Source organism: Cucurbita maxima, unplaced genomic scaffold (assembly GCF_002738345.1).
Source record: "Cucurbita maxima cultivar Rimu unplaced genomic scaffold, Cmax_1.0 Cma_Scf00004, whole genome shotgun sequence".
Lineage (NCBI taxonomy): Eukaryota > Viridiplantae > Streptophyta > Magnoliopsida > Cucurbitales > Cucurbitaceae > Cucurbita > Cucurbita maxima.
Window position 1 is genome coordinate 4,416,559 of NW_019272020.1, and position 10,837 is coordinate 4,427,395.

Consider the following 10,837-nt stretch of genomic DNA (forward strand, 5'->3'; position numbering starts at 1 on the left):
AAAAAAAAAAAAAAAAAAAAAAAAAAAAAAAAAAAAAAAAAAAAAAAAAAAAAAAACACTTGCAAAGAGATGGAGGGAGAGTTGAGCTCACCAGGTATTAACCAATCCATATCCACCATGTAATTTGACAGGACGGCAAAGAGAATGTCTCCCTGAGAAATAAAAACCAAATTTTCAATGCAAACTAAAATTACCTATATAGAATATACACATCAAACTGAAAAACAATTTCACAACAGGGAATAGAACAAAATAGAGTATATGAAACTTAACAAAATATAATAATTAATTCAGTTGCACAGTAGCTGCCATTTGTGAGAAAACTCAATCAATAAAAGGAAGATTAAAAATGCCTCTAACTACCTGTATAACATCACTAATCCTCACACATGATGTATTAGCCCATGGTGGCAGGCCTTTAACACTCAAAAGTCTGAAAGTCATGGGCAATTTGTCGTCGGGAACATGAAAATTGCGAATGGCCTCCACGCTATTATCTTTCTTCGACTGCGAGATCCCAGTTTGTTGATTCTCCAAAGGGCCTCCCATTTCAACTCTCTACACGAGTGTATAGCGACATCAAAAAAGAAGGGAAGATGAAGAATCTTCAATTCCCCAACGATCCAAATTGAAAATTCCATAGGGTGACTGAAAATTATAATACATAGAAAAGAAAACAATCAATTAAAGCAAAAATTAACAACTTTTTGACAATACTTTAGCCTTTCCCTCAGAAATTTGATCGTCCACAAGTTGTCGAACTCTCTTCTGTCCCAAATCCTCAGAATCGGGCCTTGTATTGGGACAATGAGCTGCATACTTGAAAAGATAATGGCCGGGAATCAATTCTATAACCTCCCCGTCCCGAAGTATCACACTTTCACGAGGACCAAGTTTCTTTCTACCATCACCAGAATTAATAACAACTGGATTTGCACCTTCCTACAATTAGAACAAATAAATCTTCACGCGATTACGCCATATGCAAACCTACATCAAATTATATCAACAAAACTTGGTATCAGGTGAGGGAAGTTGTAGGCTACCACAAATAGTTTAGCAGAACCGTCAGTGGAGGTGGTAAGAGTGATATGCTTGCGGCTGATCCTCTTATCAGAAACGAGAACGTTGCTACGGCCGATGATATTTGGGCCCTGAGAGAGGGGTATCTTTAGCTCCGAATTGCCTTCCTCTAGATTTTTATCAAGTGGAACCAAATACCCAACCTTCTTCCCGGAGAAGAACATAGAAAAGTAATTAGAGAAAACAAATAACAGGAAATAATAATAGTAAATAAGCCCAGTGTAAGCTGAGAAGTCTGGACCTGGAGGCGAGCCATTGCCGAGAAGGGAGACCGTTTTAGAGTGAGAGGAGAAGGGCTTGATGAAGGCAAAGGTGAAATAAGCTGATGATGGCGATGCTTTAAGGAGAGGGGCCAGAACGGAGAAGGGGAATACTGCAAAATCTGTGGGAATGGCGATGAAAATGGGGGGTTTGGCCGGCGTGGAAACCCGATGAATGACGGAATTTGTTGTTAGTGCTGAAGCGGTCGACGGACTGAATACATCCGGCCGTGGACAGACTCTCACTCAAACGCACCGTCTTGGCCCTGGTCCTATTTTTCGCTAAATTAATTAATAAAAAATACAGTTCATTCTCTATTTTGCCTTAAAAAAAATATGATTGAATTTCAAAAGTCGTTATCTTTATTTTGTTAAATACTTTCAATTTTCAAGAGGAAGCATTTTAAAAAACTAAAAAAACACTTATAAATTTTTTCTTAACAATTAAAATATACATTTTAGTATTAAATTCTTTAAAAAATCTTATGAACTTTTAATAATAAGGACAAAAAAAAAAATCATAAAAATGGAAGGTATTAATAAAAAAATTTAAAATTTAAGAGTATTTATAAGTAATAATTTTCCAACAATAATAATTTTCCTAAAAAATTAACTATAATTTTCTTTTTCAGATTTTTTTTTTGAGAACCTTTTTAAGATATTATTAAAACTGTGAAAGTTGGAATGTTTATGCTTATTTATTTAGAGAATAACTTTCAGGAGTATTTTTTTATTATTATATTTTTCAAAATATCATGGAAGTATTCATTTTTATTCGCCCAATTTCAGTCTCCATCTTTTTTAACCTATACAATATGAATAATACAATATTTACCGCTCAAAAGTGTAAATAGATTTGAAAACATTATTACTCAATAAAAAAATAGAAAGTTAAGAATAAAAAAAAATAGAATTAAGATCAAAAGTTCAATCTTCAATATTCTCAACGTCTAAATACGATACAAGATAACAATTAATACTTATCCATAAGAAAAATATAAACTAACTAAATAACAAAATAAAATATAGTACCAATCATAAAGAGAAGAATATTAATTTGATTACTAATATCTAAAATATATTATATAATTAATATTACACGTGGTATAGATTTTCATTTGAAAACTATCATAAAAATATTCATGCATGTAATATAATAAAACAATGTCAATCATATGTTGTGATATACACATATATACTATACATTTACCACGATAAGTTACACAGCAGTTTGAGCAGTTGACCTCCATCACTCCAACTCGCTTTCTCCTTCCTTCAGCAGCTCACGTGAAAACGTCAAGTATATCAGCAACACAGTTCCCACGCACGACCTGCACCCATTCCTAACTATTTCACCCCTCAATTCATAGCTTTTTATTTTTTTAAGATTTATTGCTGTGGGGTTTTCTTTTGTTTGTTTGTTCTTGAGATAAATCCAAAATAAGAATTGACGCTCTGTTTTTTTCTTCTTGTGTTTTGTTAATGAGTTGATACTGTGTCAAATCTCCATAAATAGTACGTTAAAAAAACAAAACGAAACAAACGTGCTTACAGTGTGGCGCACAACAAAAAAACCATCCTGGGGTCCAAGTACCAGCGCCAAGATTGTGGACACCGCTTCAAGCTGTTTCTTCTGAAGTTCGCCCTTCCACTGCCGGCGTTGCCACCACCACCACCACCACCCACTTCCTCGCCCATCCCCACCACTTGCTTTTCCACCGTGCTCGACCCTCCTCCTACCACACCCCCTGCTTTTACTTTAACATAAACAACACCCGACAATTTTTCATGGGGGAATTTCAAAAAAAGCAAAAGAAAAAAATGTGAATCCTGTTTTGGTTGTGGTTGGTTTATGAGAGATTCAATTAAAAAATAGCTTCAAATGTTCATGTCCGTTTTTGTGTGCTGTTGAAACTTGCTAGTGTTGTGCACGTGCATTCGAAGCTGGTGCTTTAATTTACTTTACCTAATGGGGAGATGGAGTCCCCTCCTGTGTCATCGCCATCACCATGACCTTGGCCCATCTTTCCGCCACGTAACATTCCTTTTCTGCTAAAATTCCTCTGCAAATTTCCATAAACAAACAATCCACCGTCACCTAAACCACTTCTTTTTTTTTTCTTTCCGTTTTTCTAGGAAACACAAAAAGAAAAACATAACAGATGGATCAAAGACTAATTTAGAGAATGATAACACATTTCTAATGAAGGAATACTATCTCTATAAGATAAGTTTTTGAAAAAATCAAAATCGCAAACAAAATATCATACCAATGTGTAGAGGTAGAGTAATCTAACGAGGAAAAGAATTACAAAAACAACTTACTATAATTCTAAAATTCGGAGAAATTTCGTTGCTGCTACTGTTGGCAAAACTGTCCATATCGATGATGAAGCTATCGAGTTTTGTTTTGTACTGAAATCTGTTTGTTTGATCGGCAACCACTGCTTCTTCTGGACCATTCTCTTCGTCACAAGTTATCACCTGAGCCAAACAATCAAAAAACACGATTCAATTTACAAGCAGTTAAAGTAAACACTAAACTCACAGACTTCTGCAGGAACTCAAAAAATGCAATGGAACAGTTCGAAACCGAAAATTAGTTTAGAAAAAACAAGAAATATGCTTACCGACTTTGGATTCTCCGCCAATTCCATTGAACAAAGAATAAGAATCAGAAAAGGAAGATGAATTGAATTTATAGTAACAGGTTCGAGAAAAACAGAGTGAACAAAGAACTCAAGAATTGAGAGGGAAATGAAATTAATCCGATAAACAACGCGGAATCGTTCTTCGTCTATCTTCTTCGTTTCTCTCCCTGTAATCTACTACAAACTACAAACCAACGAAGACGCAGAGATAACACTACGAATCCACATCTGATTGATATCGATTTTGATTTCCACTGTGATTTTCTGCAACTTGCAGATGAAGACGAATCTATTTAATCTCGGAGGAAACAAACCAGGAAGAAGCGTCGATGAGAAACTGAAGAAAAGGGAAACAGAATGAATCGGGAAATTTGAAGCGTTCGGCGTTTGCCATTTGTCTCTAATTTATTTGATAAAAATTAACTTCAAATCTCATTTTTGTAATTTCATATTCCTTTTTATTTATTGTTTTACCATAATTACTATTACTGTTTAATTATATTATATAACCGTCTAAAAATGATTTCTATTAAAATAAAAAAAATAAATAAAAAAATGTAAAATGAGGTAAGGTTAGGAGAAATACGAAGCATATGGAATGATCGGTATTAATTCTCCTTTCTTTATTTAGTTTATATCATAAGATTGGAGATATAAAAAAAACAATATTTTTAATTAAAAATAGAAAACAATAAATAAAATATAGTTATAAAGTATGGCTCTACCATTTGTCTCTCACATAGTAATGAAACTTACTCTTTTTTTGTTTTTATTTTATTTTTATCCATACATCCTTCAATTTTTTATTTATTAATTTGCTCATCAATAAATTATTTATTAATAATTCATTGCATCTCTATCTTTCTCCTCACCTCTAACTTTTCACCACTATAATATCGAGTGTCGTGGGAAAAAGAGATAGAGAAAGAGGGGGCGTCGAGGCGGGATGAGATTATTCGAATTAGAGTCTCGTGGTATCCTCGAGGAGGTGATGGAAACCAGATAAAGAATAAAAAAATAAAATAATTGTTAAGGATATATGGTACATCAAATTTGAATGAACATGGAGCTTGGATCTGAAAAATTTAGTTGAAAAACACTTTCTTGGCTATTGAAAACTATGGAGAGATCGTTGCTCAACGGAAATGTTGCCTTGGCTTCGGCGAGAATAAGTCTAACCCATGAAGAGAAATCGTCGCTTAGTGACAATGCTGTTTTAGCTCCAATGATAATATTTCTAACTCAAGAAGTAGAAGGGAGAAACCTAAAGCAAGGGAAATAGACAATGTTGAAGCTGGAAGAATCGTTATAGTGGGCGAAGGAGCCAATTTTGGCGAGAAGGGTGGCGGCGACTTGGTTGGTGAAGAGGCCAGTGCAGCACCCAGATTCCAAAAGTAGATCGATGGACTTATCTAGATTCCGTATATTTTTTAAAAAATGCTGATGAGGATGAAGAGTTGATTGAGAAGAAAATGAGAGAGGCTATGTTGGCTAATGAAAAAACTGATTGTGTTGGAAAAAGGTGAGGTTGTATATACAAAATATGAGGAAAGGTGATTTGAGGGTCAATAGAGTGGAGCCGAAGAGTAATCAATAGGCTATTCCTGCAGCAGCCATGGCGACTGCTCTTACGTCATCAAAGCAGTGGTGATGGAGAAGAATAGTAGAAGATTTAGAAGCCATTGAAAAGAAAGGATCGAAATTGTTAAACCGAAAGGACTATGATACTATGTGAATGTTTGCTTAATCCACTCCACCTAAATGCTACGAAGATTATCTATTTATAATCAAATAAATATATAAAAATAAATATATAATACAAAGTTTGGAAGTTGATTTGTCCTGATATGATAATATACCCATAATTTAATTTTTGATTAAGCAATTATTATGGAGAAAAATTAGAGAGGGTAGCTCCGCCTTGAATATACGGTGGTTCCGATGAATTACGACGTCGGGGTTTGATATAAGCAACCATTTCAAAATGTGGATGCAGGAATGGGTTTCTACTATCGTTTCCCAAATAGAAGTGAAGAGGAAGCTATGCCATAACCCTGCCGTTGCCGCTGCCGCTGCCGCTACCTCCGCCGCCATAGACATCTTTTACCGTTTTTTCTAGAATGGGTTGAGAATTTGAATGGTCCACTGGGGATTTGTTCACACGACACCATCTTTTCCATGTTGACAGGTCTGCCTTCATTTTTTAAAAAAATTGTTTGACGGAGTAGACAGCGCTACAAGATAATAACATAATGGTCAGAAATCGACATACCTCTGGTCTCTTTGACATCAATCTTATATTTTAATTATTTTAATTATTTTAATTAGGTAACGTGGGATTATAATGTTTCTTAATCCAATTACCTAAAAGATAAAATTTGAGAAGATCGCCGTCTTTTCGCCCAACAAAATAGTTGTTTAGCGAATGACTCCACTTATTAAATTGTTTCAAATTTCATTCCAAAATAGAAGACTAAATTGTTATTCCCTCGTTAGCAATGAGCTTGGATCGTTACAAATGGTATTAGAGCTAGACACCAAACAGTGTTAGTGAAGATGTTGTGCCCTAAAAGTGGATTGTGTGATCTTAGATTGGTTGGAAAGAGAAACAAAATGAAAATTGCACTTTAAAATTGTGAGGGTCAAACGCTTACAATATCTTCTAGCGGTGGACTTAGACTATTTCAAATGGTATCAAAGCCAGACATCGAGCAATATGCCAGCTAGAATGTTGGGGTTCTAAGGAGGGTGGATTCTGAGATCTCATATATTGATTGGTGAGAACGCTGGCCCCTGATTGCGAGATCGAGCGATGTGCCAACTAGAATATTAGCCCCAATGGAGTGAATTGTGAGATCTCATATTGAAGGACAAAAACGTTGACTTCGAAAGGAGTGGAATTGCAAGACCGAGTGGTGTAACAACTCAAACGTTGATCCGTGGGATCGGCTAATAATGGTGTGGAAATAACAATGTTAAACACAGCTAGGCAGGCACACCTAACGGAATAAAAAATTGAAATTGAAGAATAATTTGGTGAATTGGCAAAATGGTCAAGAAAAGTGGGCCGTCGGAAGAGAAGTCCAGTGAAACTCGCACATATATCCTTTTCGCTACGCAATTCGAGTCCGGCTAACGTGGATAAGTCTCCCATCACCTTCTCTCGCACATTATATAAATAATTTATACAACTTTTAATTCAATTGTTGAATCAGCCGCCTTGGCTGACATACCATAATTATAACCCATTCAACCCTACCAACTGGTCAAGAAGCCCATACATTAGCCCTCTCGTTTAAACCCTTACCCCAATAATGCTTATTTTTCCACTCCAATAATTCAATTCTCTAATATACAATTGTTCAACTAATTGATAAATGTAAGCAATTGGGTTAAAAATTAGAGGACTAAACTGTGGTTGAATTTTGTAATGAGGCATGGTTTTGTACGCAACCAGCCGATCAAGGTGCGCAGGTTGACAGATAAAGTGGGCGGCCTTCGAGAAGTGGGCAGCGACGATGACGCTTCCTTCCTCCTCCTTGCTTAATGCCTCTCACCAATATTGACTCCCACGGCAATGAGGGGTTTTTAGATCGCTCTAACACTAGCTTCTCTCAAGAACTCTGTTTACAGACCGAGGAGAAAGAGATGGGAACCCCAAAATACCTTCTCTTCTTTTGCTTCATTCTCATGTTCTTCGTTTCTGTCACCATTTCTCAAATGGAAATCAAGGCCCACTCATGTTCAAACACCGGCAACTACACCACCAACAGCACTTACAAGCAAAATCTCGATACCCTTCTTTCCTCCATCGCCTCCAACACCCAAATAGATTATGGGTTTTACAATTTCTCAGCTGGAGAGCAACCCGACAGGGTGAACGCTATTGCCCTTTGTCTGGCTGATCTGACGGTGGAAAAATGCAGGAGCTGTCTCGTGACTTCGACTCGAAGGATTCTACAGGATTGTCCAAACCAGAAGGAGGCTATCGGATGGTACACCGATTGCATGATTCGTTACTCAAATACATCCATATTTCGCATTGGGAATGATAGAGTGATTGGCCCAGCTTTTGTTTCGGGTCAGAAAGCTTCAGATATAGATGGCTTCAATCAAGCACTCAGCAGCTTGTTACAAACACTCAGAAACCGGGCTGCGTCTGGGGATTCTACACACAAATTCGCTGTGGGGGAAATTGCAGCACCCAATTTGGACAACATATTTGGGTTTCTTCAGTGTACGCCCGATTTGTCTGCTGTGGATTGCAATAATTGTCTTATGAAGGCCACTGAAAGAGTTCCAAATGGAAGTACGGGAACGAGGATATTTTCGACGAGCTGTTTTTTGAGATACGAGACTAATGATATTTTCTACAACACTCTGCCGCCGCCGCCGGCTGCTGGTTCTGCTCCTTCCCCACCCGTGTCGCCTCCGCCTCCAACGCCAGGTATCGTTGTTCACATGCTCAAAGACCTTTTCTTTTTGGTGGGTTCTTCCTGAATTTACAGTCAACGAAATCACAACTACGTATTAGCAGATGGGTTTGTGGAAACTCGTTAGATAAACGCTAACATAGCCTCCGATCTAAATTTCTTTTGTAGGAAATTCTGGTAGAACTATTATTATCGTTGTGGTGTCCATCGTTTCTGTCCTCATTCTCGTTGTTGCCATTTTCATCATTTTGAGGCTGAGGAAGCGGAAGATCAAAAGAACAGCCGACAAATTGGAAGGTGAGTGGTTTATGAATCCTCTGTTTTCTTAGATGGGCAGTGTTTTTGTCGATCGTGTAGTTCTTGAGAATCGAGGTTCATTTCCTAATCTACGTTCAGGTATTCATATTGGGGATACCACCGACGAAATTAGCAGTGTGGAGACAATTCAATTCGATTTTGAAACCATCAAAGTTGCAACAAACGATTTCTCAAGTGAAAACAAGCTCGGACAGGGTGGATTCGGAGCCGTTTACAAGGGTAAGCTAAGCAATGGACAACGTATAGCAGTGAAGAGACTTGCAAATAATTCACAACAAGGAGATGTTGAGTTCAAAAATGAAGTCCTTTTGGTGGTTAAGCTTCAACATCGGAACTTGGTAAGGCTGCTGGGATTTTGCTTGCAAAGAACTGAAAGACTTCTCATATATGAGTTTGTTCCAAATGCCAGCCTTGATCAGTTCATATTTGGTATACTCACTTTCTACCTTCTTCTTCTTCTTCCTTTCACTTTATGCATCACATTGGAAAAGTCTATCTGTTCATATGATTGACACAATCTACTTTTATATATATTGATGACTATGTAGATGTTGAAAAAAGGAAGTTATTAGATTGGGAAAGACGATCCAAAATCATAAATGGTATTGCACGAGGACTTCTTTACCTTCATGAAGATTCTCGCCTTCGAATCATACACCGTGACCTTAAAGCTAGTAATATTTTGTTGGATGAAGAAATGAATCCAAAGATTGCTGATTTTGGTATGGCTAGATTGTTCGAAGTAGATGAGACTCAAGGCAATACAAGTAGAATTGTGGGAACATAGTAAGTAGAAATACAAATTCGTTTCATTTTTACTTATAATATATATGAGCACGTTTTTATTCTATTGTCATTATTTTTGCAGTGGGTATATGGCTCCGGAGTATTTGATGCACGGCCAATTTTCAGTAAAATCAGACGTCTTTAGCTTCGGCGTTTTGATTCTTGAAATCGTGAGTGGAAGGAAAAACAATTGCTTTCGTAATGGAGAAAAGATAGAAGATCTGTCGAGCTTTGTAAGTATTTCATAATCTTATTTTCTCCTTGTAACCCTTATGAGTATCCGATCAATACTGAATGGCTGATTGGTATTTGTGATTGTTCATAGGCATGGAAAAATTGGAAGGCTGGAACGAGTAAAAATGTGATAGATTCAACACTGAGGGTTGGTTCAAGTGTCGAGATGTTGAGATATATTCACATTGGATTATTGTGTGTTCAAGAGAACGCAGCGGATCGTCCCACGATGGCATCAGTAGTTTTGATGCTCTGTAGCTTCTCTCTCACTCTCCCTGTACCATCGGAACCAGCATTCTTCATGCATAGCAGCATTATTGACGAATCCAGCACACAATCGAAGGCAAGCCGATGGTTGGAAATGAATGAAGCCACCCATTCTGAAAGCCTACCCCTCCAATCTTTATCCAATGAAGCTTCACTCAACCAGCTCCCCCCTCGTTAGATCTTCTCGAACCTCCGACCTCTTTGTCGATTGTATTTACATTATGGCAATTAAGTTATATTCATGTTAGGTGAAATAGTGTATAGTATGTTTGATTTTTAATTTTTTTTTTATAACCCGCTCTTTTGGGAGGACTAATTTAGGGAATGATCATAGATTTTTAAGTAAGAAATACATCTCCATACCATAATATGATGCATTTTTGGGAAGCCCAAAACAAAGCCATGAGAACTTATGCTTAAAGTGGATAATATTGTACCATTATGAAGATTTGTGATTCCTAACAGCTTCGTCTATGAGAATCCTTGGCCGGTGAATTGGCGGCTCCAAGTCCCAATTTCACGGGTAGTTTTACTGTTATCCTACAAATGAATTTGATGTTCATGTCTTAATCTACTATTACATGGTATGAAATGAACTAAAGAGTTGCAATCAAGGAGTAAGCTACTTAATGGACAACATATTGTAGTGAAGAGGCTTGCACATAATTCACAACAAGGGGATGCTGAATTCAAAAATGAAGTACGGTTGAGAGAGAAGTCGTATATTAGCTAAAAGGAGAAGATCATGAGTTTATAAGTAAGAAATATTATCTCTGTTCGTACTAAACATTTTGAAAAAATCAAA

At 36.9% G+C, this 10,837-nt stretch overlaps 3 protein-coding genes across 8 annotated transcripts in view; 1 reads left to right on the top strand and 2 right to left on the bottom strand.

Annotated features, from left to right (window-relative positions):
* LOC111478138 (tyrosyl-DNA phosphodiesterase 1) overlaps positions 1–1,611 on the bottom strand; it is a 6,389-nt gene extending 4,778 nt beyond the window's left edge. For 3 of the 4 annotated variants that reach the window (XM_023122264.1, XM_023122262.1, XM_023122261.1), the window contains exons 1-4: positions 1,047–1,611; positions 718–942; positions 364–558; positions 92–152 (exon numbers count right to left, since the gene is read on the bottom strand). In XM_023122264.1, coding sequence (XP_022978032.1) covers positions 92–152; positions 364–558; positions 718–942; positions 1,047–1,247 — 682 coding nt within the window. In that variant the 5' untranslated portion in view covers positions 1,248–1,611. The remainder of the gene's footprint in view (positions 1–91; positions 153–363; positions 559–717; positions 943–1,046) is intronic. The other variant, XM_023122263.1, reaches the window with a different exon arrangement.
* Positions 1,612–2,471: 860 nt separating this feature from the next.
* LOC111478043 lies at positions 2,472–4,373 on the bottom strand. Of its 3 annotated transcripts, none has more exons than XM_023122121.1 (5): positions 3,974–4,373; positions 3,669–3,827; positions 3,310–3,406; positions 2,896–3,079; positions 2,472–2,674 (listed from the first exon to the last, which is right to left on the bottom strand). In XM_023122121.1, the coding sequence occupies exons 1-5, from the start codon at positions 3,998–4,000 to the stop codon at positions 2,593–2,595; spliced, it is 549 nt and encodes a 182-aa protein (XP_022977889.1). In that variant the 5' UTR covers positions 4,001–4,373; the 3' UTR covers positions 2,472–2,592. The 3 variants fall into 3 exon arrangements, with proteins under 3 accessions (XP_022977889.1, XP_022977888.1, XP_022977887.1); XM_023122120.1 differs by having other exon boundaries at positions 2,896–3,091; XM_023122119.1 differs by having other exon boundaries at positions 2,473–2,674; positions 2,896–3,100.
* A 3,036-nt stretch (positions 4,374–7,409) lies between these two features.
* Positions 7,410–10,326, top strand: LOC111477707 (cysteine-rich receptor-like protein kinase 26). Its single transcript, XM_023121587.1, has 6 exons — positions 7,410–8,441; positions 8,596–8,724; positions 8,824–9,174; positions 9,294–9,531; positions 9,614–9,764; positions 9,857–10,326. Exons 1-6 carry the CDS (start codon positions 7,541–7,543, stop codon positions 10,208–10,210), a joined length of 2,124 nt encoding a protein of 707 aa, XP_022977355.1. The 5' UTR covers positions 7,410–7,540; the 3' UTR covers positions 10,211–10,326.
* Positions 10,327–10,837: the final 511 nt, after the last annotated feature.